This window comes from Corvus kubaryi, unplaced genomic scaffold, assembly GCF_017639235.1.
Source record: "Corvus kubaryi isolate FWS band 111438036 unplaced genomic scaffold, C.kubaryi_AGA036_p1.0 136, whole genome shotgun sequence".
Lineage (NCBI taxonomy): Eukaryota > Metazoa > Chordata > Aves > Passeriformes > Corvidae > Corvus > Corvus kubaryi.
Window position 1 is genome coordinate 6,634,171 of NW_024580670.1, and position 20,401 is coordinate 6,654,571.

General features: G+C 47.9%; 1 protein-coding gene across 2 annotated transcripts in view; it reads left to right on the forward strand.

Annotated features, from left to right (window-relative positions):
- The first annotated feature begins 4,294 nt into the window (after positions 1 to 4,294).
- The window catches only part of PRICKLE2 (prickle planar cell polarity protein 2), a 108,557-nt gene continuing 92,450 nt past the window's right edge, over positions 4,295 to 20,401 (forward strand). Inside the window, exons 1-2 of one of the 2 annotated variants that reach the window (XM_042014970.1) lie at positions 4,295 to 4,404; positions 4,682 to 4,767. In XM_042014970.1, coding sequence (XP_041870904.1) covers positions 4,363 to 4,404; positions 4,682 to 4,767 — 128 coding nt within the window. In that variant the 5' untranslated portion in view covers positions 4,295 to 4,362. Of the gene's footprint in view, positions 4,405 to 4,681; positions 4,768 to 20,401 lie in introns of those variants that run through there. The other variant, XM_042015003.1, reaches the window with a different exon arrangement.

Below are 20,401 nucleotides of genomic sequence, written 5' to 3' on the forward strand. Positions count from 1 at the left end.
ATTCCATATCCCCACTTCAAACTGGGGTTTGGTTTATGCACAGCGTTTTCTGCCTGCAGTAATTGCAAATCTTGGAGCCAGAATGAGCAGAAACACCGAAAACTCCTAAAAGATTCTCATGGGGGCACATTTACCCAGGAAGAAGGAGGCTTGGTGGAGGAACGATGCAGCAAATTAGATGCCTGGTCCCCAGCACGCTCCTTCAGCAGCTATGGCACTTAGAAGTATTTTTAAGTCCTCCTTTTGCTGTTTGAAAGGCTTCAGACAATAACTTCCTAATAACAGTCAGACATTTATTACCTTCAGGATTCTAGATGGAGACAGGATTCATGTTAAGCTGTAATTCACCTGCACAGGCTGCTGGCAGGAGGAACCACGAGGGGACTGACTTGGTCTGTAACAGCCAAATTCACCTTGGCATCACAGAGGGGAGAAATGGATGGGTCCAGCATCAAAATGAGAGCTGCTTTCTGCCTTACTCCGGTGCTTTCTGTTGGTGCTACCCCTGCCTTGGTGCTGGTGGTCAGGGCTGGACTGTGAAAGGCACAGGGGTGTCAGAGCTGATGGAGGGATGCTGAGAGCTTTCTGCATGCGAGTATTTTGGAGGTGATTTCCTCACATGGGGCAGGGTTTGCAGGATAGAAGAGGCACGGGCACTTTCCTGGAAAGGCTAGCAAATTTTCCTGGCTTCACACACAAGAGTGTGTTGTCTGCCAGCTAACTCCCATCCAGAATTGCTGGACCAGAACTGGAGGCAAACTTTCCACAGTCTTTGGTGGCACAAGTTGTCCCCATATGTCCCATCCCCTGGCTGCAGTTACTGCTGTGGACCTGCAGCTCCTCTTCCTGGGTGGTAAGGGCTGCCCACTGGGCTTGGACACAAGTCACTGCTGCTATTGCACATGCTGGTGTCCCAGATGGGACAGAGGTCACCAGGAGATCAGACCCCTAATGACAGCTCTGCCTGGCATCCTGGGCTGTTCTCCTGCACAGATCTATCCCATGCCAGTCCCTGCTCCACCTACCTTGTGACCAAAAGCTAGCACAGGAGCTGCATTTTACCTTTCCCTGAGCTCTATGATTTTCATCATAATTATTTCTGTAGTATCAGGTACAACAGGGAGCAGAACACAAAGAGCATGCCTGTCATTTCCCTCCTTTTGGGCATCCATGACTTCAAAAGGGAAATGGGTCCAACTCACAGTGCATGAATGGAGCAAATTGGGTTTTAAACAGGTTTAGTCATGAGAAGGGCTGGAAGGAGAGTCATCCCTAGGCAGGTTTGTTTGAAACAAATGGGAGGGGAGGATGACGTATGGAACTATTTAAGTGACAGCAGAAACAATAATTTGTCAGACAAACTGTCTGGCATGTATTATACATGTGTGTCTGTTTCTGAGCCTATTTGACAGCAGTATTTGACACCCCCCACCTCCAAGCTGAGTCTGCCTCCACTCAAGATTAAGATCTCCATGTTTATAAAAATAATAATGCAAAATCCCCTTTTGAAAGTAGCTCCCATGGTAGCACAGGTAGGGCTGGAGCTGTGTTGCTGTCCCCTGCCCACCCAGCCATGCCAGGATGGTGCATCATCCCCTTTGCACATGGTGAGAACAAAGGAGTGGGAGTTTATTTCCTGAGAGATCTTTACTCTTGGCAGCTTTTCTGGGGGAGGAAAGAGAAGAGGAGCATTCAGGCCAATGAGATAACGTATCCTCTCCCTTTTCCAAATGCATCCCAGAAATGATGTTCTGGCCTGGCTGTTTCCTTATGTAGATGCAGCATCTGAGCATCCCTAAAATGTGGATGGAGTCCTCCTGAATAGCCCTTCATTTATCCTGGATGTCTCAGGCCAGAGAGAAATTGCTGTCCCCATGAGATATTTAGGTGACCAGGAGTCCCTAAGGACCCAACTTCACTGGGGTCTGTGCTACCTGAACATTTTTATGGCTCTATTTGGACTTGATTTCCCCAGATCCCTCTGCAGGCACACCAGAGCAGAAGCAGTGAGCACCCCTCACCCCTCTTATCTGCATCTTCTGCTCTCCCAGGCTGAGCCCTCATCTTCCCTCTTCTGAACATGTTGATGCAAGTCTTGATGCTCAGAACCTCCCCTGCCTTTTGCTTGTGTATTAAGGAGTCACCCCCTGTGCCTGCAGTATCTGCTGGCATGAGCCTGGAGGATACAAGCGTGCAGGGTGACAGGGAAGTTTGGTAGCTTCATGGACAGCTTGGGATGGAGGGAGGGGACCAGCCTGCCTTGTTTTAGGTAGCAATTTAGGACCTGCATCTTCATCAGAAGACTGGAGCTGTGATTCAGTACAGCCACACCTCCCAGGAATTTACCCTCCAACTTTGACTTAGTTTTGCTGTTTTAAACTCATAGCAGATGTCCTCACCAGCCCTTTTATTGAGGGCACATAGCATCTCTTGCAAAAGCAGAGCAATTAAAGAGGATTTGCAGGTCACCTTTAAAGCATTTCCCACAGCACGTCGAATCTTGTTGTAAGTCCTGTATCTAATACTGCTTTTATTTCAGCAGTTTTAATTGGAGTTTTAAATATTCTGAATCTTATGCAAGACACCCGAAGTGCTGGAGATTTTCAGGCCCTCTCTTGCATGACGCCCGTTCCCTGAAATCCCATTGTCCTTCAGTAGAGATAACAGTAACTCAGCACCCCCATAATTTATTCAACATTGGATACAGGTTGCAGGTGGAGATGTTTCAACATGAGGTCAAACCCCAGTCTGCAACCAGTTGCCCACTGTGTGATGAAATGTGTACTTAGAGAGATCACCTCTTCTCTTGAGAGTTTATAATATATTCATGCATCACTGTATGAGCTGGGAACTGGGAGAGAAACCAAGAAGGAAAATGATGAGCAGAAGCAAGCAATAGAGGGAAGCTTGGAGGGTTTTGGAAAGGTAAAAATAGCAACCACAGAAAAACAGAGCAGGGAGCATTCAATATTTTCCCAGTGCCATGAAGAAGGCCTGTGGAAAAGGCAATTTTCTCCATGACAAAGTTCTCTGTGTGGGGTTTTTTCCTGTAGGTTGGGTTTGTTTGTTTTATTTGGGTTTTTTTAAAGGAAGCACAGTATTTACAACAGGAAAGAGTGAAAATCTCCCCAAAACTTTTTGCCTGAGATTCTTCAAAAGGCCACCTCATCTACACAGCTCCCAGCCTCATATCAGCCTCCCAGAGAGGAAGATACGAGAGAAAAATTGACAAAAATGAGAATGATTAGATAAAAAAAAAAAAAATCAAAGGTTTACCATTTTAACCAGCTGTAAGGCAGCAAGGCAAGGGAACAAAGAGGTAGGGAAGGAGGGAAGGAGTTGACAGGATCTGCAAACAACCACAACCCTGGGGGAAGCCGTGAAATGCTAATGGCGAAGCTGCTCCAGCCCCACTGGGGATGAGTTTCTGAGGAGCCCTGTGCTCTGTGAAGCGTTTGCTGCTCCCCCTCTCCCCACGGTTCATTTTGCTCTGCCTTGCGCCAGATGTGCTGTTTGATTGCAAACCCCAGGGACACGGGCTGGTTGTTGGCTGTGGGCATTGCTTTTAGTGCATTGTATATATGAAAAGAGTGGGCTGATGCATTGGGAGCCCCACGGCTCCCAGCCCCATGGATGCCAGGCTAACCAGCCCCATGGATTCCAGGCTCACAGCTCCCAGCCCCATGGATTCCAGGCTCACAGCTCCCAGCCCCACAGATCCCAGGCTCACTGCCCTGCCAGCCCACAAGCAGCTCTGGGAGGACCGTGAGCTCCGGAGCTGTAACAGGTGCTCTGTGTCCCGGCCCAGCTTCTCAGGCTGCAAATATATTTCCCGTCAGTGTTTTTCCCTACACCCTGCTGGTGTTTGTGGACTAAACCTATTCTCCTTGAGGAGCGGATCAGACGCCCTGCAGGAACCCTGGATGTTCGCTCCCTGCCTGGGCCAGTAAAATCCCCCTGCACAGCGCAGCGTGCGCCCTTCAGCCCTGCTGAGCCCTACCTCTGTCCTTCGGGAGCTCAGCTTCTTTACTACCACCCGAGCTGTGGAGCGTACCGAGGACATTGCACTGCCCACTCCAGAGCCGGCCGAGCGCGGCGTTCCCGAGGCCGGCGGCACCGCAGCAAGCGCCGCGAAGGGCTCGGGGAGCACGGCTAACTGCGGAGCGGAGCGATGACAGCGGGACGGGGCGGGGGGAGCCGGTCCCTCCCGGGGCGGTGCCTGCCGGGCCGAGGGGCGGGTGAGGGGCGGGAGCGCGGCCGAGGGGCGGCCGCCGGGGGGGACGGGCCAGGCCGGGCCGGGGCGGCCGCTGCTGCCGCGCACTCGGGCTGGGCTGCGCCGGGCTCTGCGCCGGGAGCGCTGCCATGTTCGGCCGCGGCTCCCGCAAGCGGCTCTCCAGCCATTCGGTGAGTGCCGGGGGGGTCTCTCTCCCTTCTCTCCCCGCCCCGCTCCAACCTGTGGCTCCATTCCGCCGCCCGCTCCCGCTGCGCCCCGGCGCCGAGCGGGTCCCCGCCGTCCACATGCGCCCCTTGCTTGGGGTGCGTCCCCCCTCCAGCCTTTCCCCTGCCCTCTCCCAGCCGTGCGGGCGCCTTTCCCCCGGGCGTGCCCCTTTCCTTATCTCCCGGGTGCCTGTTCCCGTCCCCCTCGTCCCGCAGCCGGCGCTGACTCTGCCGTTCCTTGCAGCTGACGGCGTCGGGGGAACCGGAGCGGGGCCAGCCCTGCAACACCTGCGGGGACCAGTGCCCCGGCTTCGCCCTGCACGAGTGGAGGTAAGGCCCGGCGAGGCCCCGCTTATCCTCCGGCCCATCGCCCCCGTCCCCCCCACGACAGGTCCCATCCTGGCTCTCCCTTCGCAGGGTTTTGCGGCTCCCTCCCAGTTCCGTGCGCATCCGGGGTGCAGATGTGGCTACTTTGGGAGTGCTTGTGTTAGTCCGAAGCGTGTTGCCCACCCAGGGTGGGCGTTCTGGGGACACGGTCAGCCCCACACAGGTGTGCCCCACAGGTGTGGCCGTGGCCGCCGCCGGTGCGGGGCGCAGCAGAATCCAGATGCGGGACTGGGGTAACTGGTTTGGTAATTACCAACTCGCAGCCTCCCCGCTGCGGTCAGGGGCTCGTCCTGCTGCTCTGGGTCATGCCGGGGGCTGAAGCCGCCCTCACCTGGCAGGGACAACCTGGGTGGGGTGGGAAGGGGAAAACGGGGCTGAAGGGGTTCTGGCAGTCTGCACCAAACCGCTCCATGAAACTCCTGCCTCCCCTGTGACTGGATTTAGCCCTTGTCAGTGATGCCAAGCAGAGATTTAGCTGTTGAAATGGATGGGAGTGTGTAGGAATGAACAAGTATTTTTGGCTGTTTCTATTGTGTCTCTTTACAAATCTGACAGCACTGGTGCCTGCTAAGCAAAGCAAGCCCTGGCCTTCTCCTGGGTCAGCTCTTTCTCCCCTCCCCATGTTCTGCTGCCTCGAAATGAGTTCCTGCTGATGGGTGATCTGGGACTTGGTAATATTAAATCTGGGCTGTGGGCTCTGGGAGCTGTGCACAGTCTTAGTAGGCCAGGGAGCCCTTGGCGACCTTTTAACCTTATTTTTCAGGGTATACCCTCTTCTACAGCATCTGCTGTGCTTGGCATTCCTCCCAGCCTCTGCCCTACTTCTCAGAGCTGTGTCTCACCAGATTAAAGCTTGGGTTCAGAGCAAGGAGGGGGATTGATGTATTCCTTCTGAGTTCTATCTTAATGTTCAGCCTTGCAAATCATTGTTCCCTGTGGCATTTGCCCCAGGGTGTGGTAGGACAGGTTCCGTAGGGTGAGGTCTGCCCTGAGGGATGCATAGCGGCAGGTGGGGCTCGCCATGGTCCTCCAGCCTGCCCTCTGCAGGTGCTGATGCCACATCCAGGTGTATCATGTCCTACCTCAAACCTTCAGGAGCTGAAGGTGTCCCTTTCTCCTGGGCTGCAGGAGATATGGTCTCTTGACACCCTCCCAATGATATAAATCTATTAACACACATGTGGCAGATTCAGAAGGTCACCCCGGAGTTGTCTCCTTTTCAGGGCTTTCTCAGGCTGTCCCGGGTTTCCTCGTGTCGCTTCAGAGGTGCTTTGTAATGCTTAAAAGTGTCAAGGAGATCTTTCAAATGAAGGATAAGAAGAAAAGCCATGGTCACCAACAATATTTCTCCCTTGCTCCAAGGACTTGTGAGGTGCTGTGGTTCATGTTTTGTTATGTCAGAGGGTACAACTGTACAGTAGCTTTTGAAGAATTAAGTGAATTTTTATAGCATCCCACCAGATGCCAAATGGCCCAGAAGACGGGGCACCCAGCTGCCTGGGGAGTGTCAGATGAGAGGGATGTTGCAGCTCTTTTCAGATTGTGCCCTCTGCATTGGCACACTGTGCCTCTTGGCCAGATCCTGCCAACCCGATGTGCAGGAGGCTCCAGCCTGCCAGGACTACCCATAACCATCTCCTTTGCTGAGGAACCCCAGACATGGGAAAGAATTTTTGATAAAACAGTATGGATTTTTCCAGCAGCTTTCTCTCAGGGAAGAAGTAGTCATGTTCCCTGGAGCAGGAGAAGGATGGGGACCCTTTGGGTATGGGTGGGGTCAGCCCCCAGAGGCACTGCAGCCTTCATGTTCCAGGTTTGCATCCCGCTGAGCAGGTTAGACCTTACACCAGGACTCGATGAGCTGAGAGCCCTCCTGCAGGCATTCCTATTTAATTGCCTGATATAAGAGTAATTACACAATTAAGCCAAATAAAAGCAGCCTATTTGCCAGAACACAATAGAGAGGAAATGCGTTCATTTTTTACTAGCCAGTGGTCTATTAATGCCAGGAATAGATAAGCAGGCAAATTATTCACAGTAGTTTTGTAGGCTGAAAACATGCTGAGGAGCCTGTGCCCTCTGTGCATGAGGTGATGCAGCCACTGACTGGTGGGGCTGCTCACCTGAACATGCAGAGTGAGATAGAAAGAAAACAAGGGTTTGCAAGGAGATCCTCAGATTAGGGGTATAATTCTGGACCAATTGGCCAGTAGAGATTTGTAAGGCTTTTTATAATCCTTTAAACAGCGGAGTTTTGCTGATAAATGTAAATTGAACGGTTTTGCTTCAAAGATGCCGAGTGGTGATAACGCTTTAGGGAGACAGAATTTATGAACTTGCAGACACTGAAACCATTGCTGAGACAGGCATTGTCTATACCTAATTATGCTGGACTGTGTATTTTCTAATTACCTGTGATTTTAGGCGTCATCTGTGCAGGCATTCCATCAAGCAGGCAGATTGCTTTGTTAGACGATGAAGATTCCTGTGCTTGTTGCCTTAAAAGCCACTTTTCTCAGAGATGGCTCTGAACATTCGTTGAATTTATCATTCCTGGAAGCACAGGCATGCTTCCTGAGACAGGGAAACCTCTTGAAAATAAATTATACTCTGCAGAACTGTTTTCAGAATAAGCCTGGTCTCTGTACTGTAGGTGATGTGCAGAAAGAAGATGAAAGGGGATTGTTAAATAATTAAGTAACGTCCCTGTTTTTTTAAGTTTGTTTTTGAATCTTCGTAATTTTGCTCTGAAATTATAATCCCACATTCAAGGTAGTGGGTGAATTATCCTGTACGAGTGCCAGCCTATTTAATGCTAATCTGGTGGAAGCAAGGAATTGAAAACACCTCGGTTAAACTAGAGCCCAACTAGAGCCTACATCTTACCCCTCAAAGCTCTCTTCTGCACGCCACAGATATCTGCCTTTTGTTGTAAGGCAGAAATTCAATTTTTAGTTTTAAATCATTTAGCCCCAAAGAGGAGAAAGTAAGTGGTTTATCTGAGAAGGCTGAAGATTAAATTCCACCCCCCTTGGGCGTGAAGTCCATGAGGACACAGCTGTCAAACTATAACCAGTAAAACCCTGAATTTCTCATGGCCTGAGCAGCAAAACAACTCCTTCCTCTCGTCTCATCGCTTTTAGCTGTGGTGGGTTGTCAGCAAAGTACAGAAGGACTGAGTTCATCTGTGTGGGCTCCAGTCTGGAGGATGGAAATGTGGTGTACATAACCATATCCTCATTAATACAGGTCAATACTTGAAAGGTGGCTTTGTGTGGAAAAAGGGAAATCAAATTCAGTAAAAATGGAACTCCTTAGGAGCCTGGTTGCTGTTTTCTAATCAGATCTGCATTACATTAAACTGTGTGCCATTCAGCTTGTTAACAGGCTTTGGCATTAAATAAAGGTGTCACTGTAGTTTGGTGAATGAATAGCCATTAGGAGTGTCTTTTGCATAATGTCTTGTAGAGAAAAGCCTTCCAGGGAGGTGGTCTAGGAGCAGGGAAGGGAATTTATAACCTAGTCCTGGTGCAATTAGTGTGAGTATGAAAACCTTAAAGGTGACAAATGGTTGGCTTTTGCTGCTGTTAAGCTTACTGTGAAGAACTAATTTCAGATTTACTCTGGTTGAAGTAAAATTGCAGCCTTAGTGCCGCAGTTAAAATAGCGGATCCTTTGGGAGATTGGCGCATGTGTTTAGCACACGGAACCATGGTTTGCTCCTGGAGAAAGCCTTGCAAAATACTCTTGCAGTTCAACAGACCTTACTGTTCCCTGCTCTCTGCTTTCTCCAAACCCACCAGCTAAAAACATAGATGCAGGACACCCAGGTTTCAGTATGGTGTTTGAGTTTTGGTTTGAGGAAAGGGGGATGTACCACCTGGTTTGCAAAGCCTGCAGAGGCAGTGGCATACGGCCAGTTTCTGAGGGAAGGAACTCAGATGCTGTGACAGAGAAGACAATTTTAAAAATAGAGTATGAAAACCTTTGGAGAAGTCTTTGTTGCCATAGTTATTCTTCTGGTTTGCAGAAGCATTTGAAAAGTAGTAATAAACATGACATAAAGACAAAGACTGGTTTGCCAGGGTTTTAGTTTCAGTGTGAGATTATGTCATATATCTTTTCTTGGAGCATCTTTTTGCTTGCATACGTCGTGTGATCTTTGTCCCTTGTAATCACATTTTGCCTGGGAAGAGATCTGCTTCTCTTCATATGTTGCTGTCACATGTCATGCTCTTAATATCAGTGGTATGTGTTTGTACAGCACACAGTGCCTGGCTTTTAACTTCCAGGGCAAATTTATGTTACCTGATGTAGTATCCAGTAATATCCCATATTAACAAATTTTGCTGCACACAGTTGTTTAGAGGATTTATTTATTTATTTCCATAACTCAGTATCTTGCTGTAATCTTCAGCAGTCAGTCCCACTGAAGTCTGATCTCATCTGGCCTTGTTGGGTCAGGGAGCATCTGCAGAGACAAACTTCAGCTTCTCAGGAGAGATCCGCCTGGAGATGCCAGGTGATCAGCCCAAAGGGTTGTGATTGACCACTGGATCACAAAAACCTATGGACAAGGTAAAGAGCTGTGTGTCATGGGACGGTGACCCAAAATGAGGTGGTGGACCAGATGCCCAGTGGTGCTTGATGTTGTTGGGTGATGGTGCACAAGTTGCTTTGCAACTCCCTTCTCTGCTTTGTTGACTATAGGCAGGGAGTTGCTTGTGGCAGTGGATGTTTGTTTTGTTTGCGTGTTTGTTCAGTGCCTAGTGCTCTGGAGATTGCTGTGCATGAGGAGTGAGAAATTCTGTATGTTTGCAGCCTTTGTCTGCATTCCCCCAGCTCTGATGCTGCGCATGGGAGGTACACCCCAGTAGACTCCTGTATACATCCCTGGGTGCCTTTGGGTCTCCAGTTTGATGCCTAGCTCCTCCTCCAGAGAGCAGAAACAATAATATTTGTAACACAGCACATGAACGAATAACACCGAATTCTGAAACATTTGTTACTGCTTCAAAAAAAAAAGTACAGATTATTCCTTCCATATGTTTTCAGCATTTTTCATAGGTTATGTCTCTTGCACACACACACTCCCAGCTTTTGCCTGTCATGAATAACAGGCTTTGTGCCTCTCTCCTTTAGGATTCAGATATTCCCCACTTCCTTGCATGTTTATTTGAAAGGTTTTGGAGATGTGAGAATAGCAATGCCTTATCTTGAATAGGCTGATGTTTCCTTCCACTGCCACGGTGAATTGTGCTGTCCTGGAGGGTTTTAGAAAATTCATCATTTTGCAGTGGGGAACCTGCTAAAATGGGCAAAATTCAACCAGTGCAACTCCATCACAGCGCTCCTGAGGTGATTCCCTAAGGGCCTGTGGAGGGCTAAGGGTGCTGCTGTCTCTAGGGTATCTGTGCCTGTCCCTCGGGTTGGGCAGGAGTCACCTGCTTCCCAAAGATACTGTCATCCCGGCAGAGGGGATGAAAAAAAATCAAAGGTTGGGTTTGTTTGCTGATTTTAAAGCCTTTCACAAAGCAGTTGGTATCATTAGCTTGTTTTTAATTTATTTTTGTGTGTTTATTTGGTCACAGGTTCAGAAAGGAGAAGCCATTCCCTGCCAGGTTCCTCAGTGACAGTCAGTGCCCTTCAGCCCCTGTGCCCAGAGCGGTTTGTTGTGGGTGGCTGCTGTGTGCACTGGAGCTCAGCTCAGGGGGATGCTGCAGTGTGCACTTGGCTTGGCATCAATGACTTCAGCTGTCCTATTTTCTTACCCCTGTGAGATTAGACACTTGTGTAAGTGTTTGGAAAATCAGGTCTACTTTTTCTTTGAGCTTTTCACCCCCATGGTAGTAGGGATAGAGCAGGGGTGATGAGTGATGGTTTGTGCTGCTCCCACTGTTCCCACAGCAGCTCTACCAAGGGGCAGCCAGACCATTGAGATGGGGGTTTGGGTGGGTCGTGGTGTAGGTATCAGCTTTGTCCTGCCCTGGGACAATCTTTTCCTAAATGTTGAGTGCACAGTTGCATTTAAGGGACTCCCAACCATTTTTTCTGACTTGTGGGTTCCATTTCTTCATGCCCTGCTGCTGAAAGAGCACTTAAAACAGCCAAGACCGATAAGGTATCCTGTTTGTGTTGGCTGGGGGACACAGTATCCACATTACCAAAGCATTACAGTGTCAGAGGCAGTGTTGTCCCTGGCAAAAAGCCTAAAATAAATTCTTTAATTTTTTGTATGCGATGTACAAAAGAGCAGGTGAGGTATGTACTTGTTTCCAGGCAAGCCAAGGAAGCCTGTTTGAAATCCTTTACAAGCCACTCAGGATTGTATTGCAAGAATTCAAAGGAGTTTGAGATACTTGTTGATTGAATTTCAGCAGAGCACAGAGTCCTGCTCTGCAGCTGCTCTAGCTGGAGCTACTCTGCCCAGCTCCATTGCCACTGAGCTGCTGGCAAAAGCCAGAAAAGCAGAATTTCTCCTAGGGAACAGGCAGTGTGGGTAGATTTTCTGTCTGTTTTGAAGTGGCCTTGTGCAATTCTATTTTTATGAATGGTGTGAAAAAACACTTACAAGCTGTTGCGGGATTTGGGCTGATTTTGTGGGGTTTATTCTGTTTCTGGTGTGATTGTGAATGACACTGATGATGGATAGCTGTCTGCAGAGCAGACACACTGAATTGTAAGTTTCTGTGATATTTTACTTCGAAACAAGTAATTTAAAAAGTTGGTCGGGTTTTTTGCACTATATTTTTTTGAAAATGACTACAACTGCTTCTTGGTATGCAAAGAGTAGAAAGTTACCTGCCTGGTGTGATCGAGTTTGGCAATCAGAGTTTGCCATCCTGAAGGCAGAATGTGGCTGGTGAGCGCTTTCCTGGTGCTTCAGCCACGGGGCTGCGCTGCCGGACACTGGCAAAGCACAGTTGCCTCATGGAGCCTTTCGAGATGGACTTGCCCGAGAGAGACCCACAAAACGTGGAAGCAGGATGGATTGGCTTGCAGTGGCATTTCCTTGAAGCAGACAGCTGTCGGTGCTGGAGGCTGCTGTTATAGATTTGGAAGGTGTATAGGTTGTGATTTAGTGGGACATGGTGAACTGATGTAACAGATTAGTGCCGCTGCATGTGTAAGGTGAGCTCCCTGTGCATCCACCCAAGCCCAGGGAAATGGGTTAAATCGCTTGTTGAAGCCTCTGCTGAGCTGATGAGAGGGAGAAGGTGGGAGATAAAGAGTTGCATTGGTCCTGTTACATGCAGAGCTGAGCTGTCATCCCTGCCGTCGGCATCCTTATCCCATTACTGAATTTTCCTGCCCTGCTGTAGCGTCAGTCCTGTCAGTGCTCCTCTCTGGCTGCACCAGGAGTGCACGGATCCGCGCTCCCCACGGGATGTGTCCCGCTGGAACCCGGCGGTGCTCTGCCGCCTATGGCACGTGTTGGGCAGGCAGGAAGACTCCTACTGCTTTAATAGAGGGTTTGCAACAGGCCTTTGTCACCAGCGTGGTATGGCGTGGAAGAAAAAGCTGCCAGCCGCCGCTTTGGTGGGATAAAGGCTGGAACTCGGGATGCCCAGCTGGAGGGGCCGGGCGCAGCTATTCGGCTGACGCCTACTGAGCACTGCCCTCCTCTTTGTTGCTCTCGACTTTAGAGAGTACGTTCAGTGCTTTCAAGAGTGTTTCTTTGGTTTTGTTCTTTTTCTGTTTGCCCTTAAAAAGTCAATCTGCAGTCTTTTAGACTTTTTCAAAGACATTCTTCCCTCCCCCCTCCCCTCCTCCCCCCGCCCAGTAATCCATCCTTATTACACCAGTGAGTCACTCTTCTAATAATGAATTGCGTTTTCATTGTCTGGCTTGTAAGTCTATCACCGAGTTTAAGGATGGCCGATAGTATCAGCTGAGACCTTTGGCAGCTGGCTTTGCAATTTGTGGTGTTCATTTGGGTATTTGCTTTTTTTCTCCAATGAATAATCTCCCAGCCATGGCAGTGGAAAGCCAGACTTTTTCTTTTGTAGCATCTCCGTGGTCACTATCTAATGTTGGAGGAATTTGTAACATTAGCAGAATTGTCTGATGTGAGGAAAACTAATTTCAGGGTGAACCTCATGAGTGTGGCTGTAAAGAACATTTTTCTCATGCTTGCAGACCCCAGGTGCATCAGTGCAGCCCCAACAGCCAGAACCTTTCTCAGTTCACCGGTGCTTGGGCCAGGAGGTGTACAGAAAATTCAGGGTGCTCCTCTCTGGTGCTGTAGAGGCTGTTTCTTCCTGTGTGTGGCTCTGCTCTTCACAGGACCCTGACACCAGAGCTTATCACTTGGAGAGCTCAATTATTATTCTCACTGCAGAGGGAAACACTTTGTACTCAGCCATTGCAGCAAATATTTCATCCCCTATCCATTGCCCTTGTGTGGATGCTGCTGCTGCTGTGATAAGAAACATAATGGCTGCTCTGGCTGATAAGGGGAGTGTATAAGTGTAATTATTGAAATCCCTATGCAGAGCCTGTGGGTGGATGGAGGAGAGTCCCTCTCCCTGTGAGGGGTTTCTGTTGCTCCGAAGCCTGCTGGGGAGAGCACGAGCTTGCAGCTCCTGGCAGCTGAAGTGGGAGCTGCTCAGACACAGCTGTGAGTAATTAGTAAAGGATGTCTTTTCCCCTCCCTCCACTTTCTTTCTTCCTCTTCTCCTTGAAACCAAGTCACAGGCTCCAGGGAGTACAGAGGAAAGCCCAAGCAGCTCAAGTTTGAGATGCTCCTGGACCAGCTCGAAGGTGGCCAGTGCTCAGTGCGGTCGCATTCCAGCGGCAGGGTGAAGGTCTAAGGATCCAACCCAACCTTGCAGGAAGCATACTGCAGCCAAGGAGCCAGAGATTATTTAGATCAAGCCAAAAAAAAAAATATTTCCATGGCAGCAGTAACCATAGGAAACCTCCTCAGCATGTCTTGGGTGGTTCCTGTTTCCCTGGCTTCAGCTGTTTGCTTTGCAAGCGGAGCAGTGGTTGCAAGTTCCCTGTGCCCCTGGTGTCACCAGGAGTGGCCTGTGAGCCCAGCTGTCTCCAGGGGCTTAGCAGCCACACTAGAGGTTGTGTCACTGCTCCTTGTTTTCTCTTTTGCTCTAGTTGGTAAAGAGATGCTTTGAGAGGCTTCTTTAGACACCATAGTCTCAAAGCCATCTTTTTACCTGGTGTCAGCTGACAAATGTGCTTGATCCTTAAATACCCAAGGCATAAAAGTGAATTGGCTCCCAGAGTCCAATTCTTCTTTTCTATACCGTTTTAGAAAGATGCTTGTATATTCCCTCTGGCTCAGCTAGTGATGCTTGGCCTTTAACCAAGACAGGGAATCTAGGACAAGAATCCCTGAGAAGAGCAAGATGAAAAGTTATAAAAAACCACAGTGTTTTGTTCGGGGGAAAAAATGCTGGTAAAAGATTTCGTTTAAAAAAATAATTTGGAATATTTTTGATCAGCTTCATGTGGACACATTTACAGGAGGGCATAAGAGGAGGCTTGTTTTCCTGGGTAGTGCCTCTTCTAGGAAACCCAAGCTGTGAAGTGAATACAAATACTGGAAATGGAGAGGTTTTGCAGTGAGTCACTGGAAAGGATGAGGAACCAGTTGTTCTGGTGTGACTGTGCTGGTCAACAACCAGCTCTTTGACATGATGGGGACAGGGTGGCTATGTGGAAGCACCTGGAGGCTTGGGCATCTCAAGCCAGCACCCAGGGGTGCTTGGACCTCAGTGTTCCCCTCCTACCCTCCAAGGGCGCCGTGGAGGTGTCGCCACAGAGCTCTGCGGAGCAGATGGGCCCTGCTTGCAAAGCCGAGGTATTGCATAGAGACAGGTTAAAAAAAGACATCTTCTTCTGTGGGAGTGTGACACAGGGAGGGAGAAAATACATCATGGTGCCAGTAACTGGGATTTTGATGCTTGTGTAGCACACAGTGCTGCTCCAACCTCTCCAGGCCATTGGGTGCTTGTCGTGGCAGGGTTTGCTTTGTGGAGGAAGACCTGGCTGTTCTTTGACCCATCTGCCTTGGGTGGAGGTGGAGCCCTGTGCAGAGATGCTGTGGGCCTTGGTGTCCCCTATTTTACCCTGACTCTTTGCAGATTATTTAATCCCTGTTTTTGCAAAACTCAAACTCTATCAAAGTGAGACTTTTGCTTGAAATTACACAACATTTGAAGAAGTAGCAGCAGGGTGGGGACAAGGCTGATTCCCTTTCTCTTCTCACCTATCAAACAGTGGAGGCTCTCATCATAGTGCTGTGGCTGGGCCATATTATCTGCTTTTGGTGCCATAAAGGCCACATGTTTAAAGTGCAGCCCCTTTAAATGTCAGATGTGAGAAGAACTGGGATGTGAGAAGACAATAAAAGTTAATAATCTAAAGTCAGGTTTGTGCAACATAGCTTGGATTTTTAATATCAAGTGCATAATTTATTACAAGGTGTAGCAGTTTGAACTACATATATTTGAATATTTTTTAATATTGTCTTTCCTTCCAGTAGCAGGAACAACACTGCTTTACAATAGAAGAATGATTTCACATTGCCACGTGACCGTTTCAGCTTGTACATCTAATAGATGTGTGCTTTGCTGAAGTGTGAAGGCTGTCTGATAAATGCCTGAATAATAAATCTATATTGTTTGTTCTTATCTCCCTTTGCTATTTTCAAGTGTATAAATAAAAGACTTTCACATTGTACCCTGTGCAGTTCCAGCCCAGACTTATTTACTTGCTGCTGATATAACTTGGAAGAGACGTGAATCTTGCAGTCTGACAGGAGAAATCTGGTGGTATCAGTATTGCATGTTGCGCTAGAAATGATCAAATGTAATTTTCATAAATATTTTCCTAAGAAAAGTTATAAGTATTTCAAGAATATTTTTAAACAAAGAAACATTTGCCTCATGTACAGCAGAGGGCACTCGGCATCACTGCTGTACTACTCAGCTGCTGCTCCAGCTGCCTGAAGGGGAAAAAAAATCCCTGTGCTTAAATTATAGTTTGCAGAAATGAAATACTCTGTGTGTGTTTGCTTATACAGGGGTGTGAGTGTGTATATAAAAAGAGACAGGGTGGCATATATGTAAAAATAAACCCAGCACATAATATAAAACTTAAATATTTGTAGTAGTAGCTGAAGTTAGGTGAAGCGCATGTTGTGTTGATTAATGTTCAGCCTGGTGTTACGCTGAGCTTCAGAGGGGACTGAAGTGTGCTGAGACGAGAAAATGAAGAGGCCCTGACTAGTGAAGTGTTGCAGTCTTCATCTTCTTGAAGGCACAGAGTCTGGGGACATCCTAGGATGCTGGGAAATACCCAAGTGAAGGAAAGATCTTGAAAGATGGGTAGTATTGGAGGGTGCAGAATTAAGAGTCCTTCTGTCTAGAAAAGCAGCAGATCTGAGGGCTTGGGGGTTCTGTGTTGGAGTTTTCAGTGCTGAGGTCTCCTTCCCAACAGCACCAAAGCCAGTGGAGTTGCAAGGCTCTTGTGAAATGTCCTGAGATTGTTCTTATCCTTACTGTAGAAGTTATCTGTATAAGGAAATTTAACATACTGAGGTTTGTCCTGGAGCAGGAAGCAGTCCTAGCCCCAAGGATGCTGTGGAAGGGCTGGATGCTGGCTGGAGCGTTGTTAGGTGGAAGATGAAGCACCTGCTTGCTAGTGAGGGACCCCATCCTGGAGGTACAGATGTATGTGCTTTATTGTCCAGAGCTGATCACAGAGATTGGGGCTACCTCATCTTCTGTAATAAGTTTTTTTCCAACAAAAATGGACTTCTTTCTTTTTTTTTCCTGTTCCCTTTAGCTAATTGCTCAGACACTGCCAAGGTGTGTTTCTAGTTGAACTCTTAGTGCACCTTGTGTTTTTCTTTTAAGAGGGAATAAAGAACTCCAAAGCAAAGTCCTTGATCAGCTTTTGGCTGCATTGTAGTGCTGTTAAAATATTCTGGGCAGATGGATTTTGTGCCATGCTTTGGGTGAGGTATTTCATGGTAAAACCATATGATGCCATGTTCAATATTCAGATTTTAGTAATTGATTCAAGAGGAATTCGGATTTCCTTCTGTCTCCCCCAGTGAGCTGGTTGCATTGGGCTTAATCTACGTCTCTGAAAGCAGAGCTCCTGCAAGAGGCTGGAAGTGTTAATGCGGTTGTAGAAAATATGGGGCTGGTAACAAGAATGAGAGGGCATGTGGTTCAAGATAACCAGTTTATGCAAAATATACAGCTGGGTAGATTTTGCTACAGAGTATCTCTGGAGTGTAATGATCAGAGAAATATGGAAATACTGGAGGGGCTTTATAATAATGGGTGCTAATTATGATGAAATGGATTTGGGTAGTAGGGACTAATCCAAGATTACAATATTAAGGTTTTTTTAAAGTAGCTCCTGCTATTTGGGAGGGCAGCACAGCTCCTTGTTACATGGCTTAGCCTCTCTGTGGGATTGTCTCAAGCAGCGTTCACCCTTGGCTGGTTACTTCACAAGGGCTTCGTACAGCTCAGGCACGACATATGTGAATAATTTCAAGGATGCAAGCTGGCCCACATGCTCCAAAGCACCTTCTCACTAGGATAAAGATGCTGTTGTATCATTGTGCCTGGATAGTTACTTTTCTGGAGGTGTCACTGGAGCTGGGCTCTGGGAAGGGGTGTTTCGTCCCATTATGGTGATTCCTGGATTGTGTGATTTTGGGGCTGTGAGAGCAATATGGTGCTGCCACCACCAGTTAGATGCTCCTGCCTCTGCTGGTGGGCTGGGAGGTACTGGGAGAACGCTGCTGGGAATGAACTGTTGCAGCTCTGGGATTGGGACCAAAAGCAAATTGCAGCACCACAGCCTGGAGCACAGGACCCTGCTTCTGACCCAGCTGGCTACAGGTTTTTGGGCAGGAGCACATGTGTAGAGCCCGGCACGTATCTGCTCATGCTGCTTGGCTTTTCCTTTCTTGAAAGGCTTTGCTGGTCTTTTTTCAGCTCTGACCGTGTCACAAAGCACTGGACGTAGTACACAGACTGCCTCAGGCACCCATCTCCTGGGGAAACATTGTGAAATGTTCTGTTGTTGTTGAAGGAGATGTGGCAATGCCGAGCTTGAAAGGCTGCACTCATGAATTGTCCAGCCTTGTGCTGGAAACCAGCAAGCCTTAGGACTCACCTTAGCCAATGTCAATAGAAATGAAACTATTTAAATACACAGTTAAAATATGTTATTAGGTTGGCATGTGGACCTCCCTGCGAGCTTGCTCTTTAACTGGATCAGTTAAAGGACCCCCAAGGAAGAGATGTAGGAGGTTGGTTTAAAAAAAATCCCAGTCTTAACTGCTTGTTTGCTGCCAGGTGGATTTTGGTCTGGAGTGAAAGGCATAAAGGCACCTGGGTTTGGGGGATTTATTTCAACTTTGGAACTCCAAAATCTTGTAGGAAGTGAGAAGAAATGGGTTAAAAAGATCCTGCATGCTTCCTTTCAGGGGATGAAATCCAGCTGCCCTGTGTGCTGGCACACAATGCTTGAGCCCTGGTAGCAGAGAGGGTTGTTAGCGATGGCTAGCACATCCGTGTGGTTCAGCTTGGTCGTCTCCCTTGGCTTTTCCAGATGATCCAGGAACCTGAGTAGTTCATAAAAGGAGTGAGTAACCAAATGGACCAATAAAAGGAGTTTGTGGAAAGGCCCAATATATTTTATGAAGAAAGAAATGGATCCTCTAACACGAGGGTTGTGTCTTGTAAAATTTTGCAGGGCTGCAAGTGCTGTTAAACACTGGCTTCCTGCTCCAGCCGCTCCTCTGAGCCCACGCAGCAACTGCTGAAACTCCTTTTGGCCTGAACTCTTCCAAGTTTGGAGTAAAATCCTGACCTCAGGGAAGCCATGTTATGAATTTCCCAGGGACCTGGAAAGTGGTTGTCAGTGCAGGACCTGTGATAACAGTCTTTGAATAGAATTTGTCTGGCCTTTGTGGGACTTTTCAGGCAAAGTGAAACACAGCTTTACATCTTCTTAATGCTCTCTGATGTCAACAACAGCAGCTAGAAGGCCAAAATTTGGCCTGACCATGGTTATTGCTGGGAAATGCCTTTGTGTGATCCAGGAAAAGTGAAGCTGTTTGGATGTGAGCAATGAGTGAGTTTTCAGAGTGGGACGCTCTGTGCACGTGTGGTGCTTCCAACCGTGGTAACCCAAGGAGTGAAATTTCAGCCCAGTACAGAGGGCACATGCAAGGCTGATCAATGATTTAAATCCCACCCCCCCAAGCTGTTTAAAGGATTTGAAGCTGGCTGTGCTACAGGGAGCTGGGATGCCCTGCCTGCTCAGGTGGCACTGTCCATAGCTGCAGAGATCTCATCTCACCATTCCACCCTGAAGCCTATAGGATGGGGAGGCAGCAAATAAGGCACAGCATTTTGACATTGAAAGGATGGGCAGAGAGTTGCAGGATCTTGCTACTGATTCATTGTTTTCTATGTCTGTGCACAGGAGTGTCTGCAGCTTTGACCTTGATGCTAGCCAACCTGTGAGATTTTCAACTAAACCTTTTTTAGTATTCTCCTTATGTAGTCTGAATTTATTCTGATGGACTGCAGTGATGTGGTGGTGTTCAAACCAGGCTTGAGTTTCTTAACTGATAAAAATTTGATATCATTCTTCTGTTTTGGCCCCAAAGGGCAAAGCTGCAGAACTCAGCTAATCTTAGGAGATTCCCTATCTTTTTGATCTGACAGCTTCTCAGAATGGTTTCTGCTGCACCCAGACTTTAAAATAGGACAAATTCCCAATTTCCAACCTGAAATTAAAATTTGGCATCAAAACCAATGTCTTTGGTCCTAAATGCTGAATAGAGACAGATTTTTTGTTGTGTCCCTCTGCAAAATGACCACAGAGATTGATGCCTTTTCCTTAAAATCAAGAGTCATACACGGTTAGAAGGGAAAAAGGGATTTTACCTTGGTATTTATTTTAAGGATCCTTAGGTGCACATGTCCAGGTCATGTGCATCGAAATGCACCCCACCGAATATGCCCCAAAAGATCGGGTGTAACATTACAGGTGTTACTAATTAGCATATCTATCAAAGATTCCCCAATGAGAGGCTCAAGTGAGCCCCCCCTCCCCAAGGAGCCTTCCCCTGGATGGTTCTATCTTAGTTTACAGAATATGTTCTGGAGAGGACCTTGGGGTCTGGGGCACACTGATCCCTCACTACGAAGCTTCTAAAATGTTTAGTCTCTTAGCTTGACAAACAAGGCCAAGAATGTAGGCAAAAAGCACTAGGAATACAGAAGTTGTAAAAAAGGTATAACAGGGGTATAAAAGAAAAAGCAAAAAATCTTCATGGCATCAAGATGATGCATGCAGGTGTGTGGCCTTTCACTGAGCCAGGGATGGGGTGACCCCAGCTGCAACCTAAGAGAAGAGTCCAGATTTTAAGGAAATGGCATTACATTTCCCATTCCCTGGAATTCTTTTCAGTCAAGGGGAGGATTACCTTTGGAGATGGTTTGATCATTCCCAGTTCTGGAGAACTGTCTTTGCTGAGCTCTCCTCCTCACTGGGAATGCTCAGCTCCCCTTCAGCT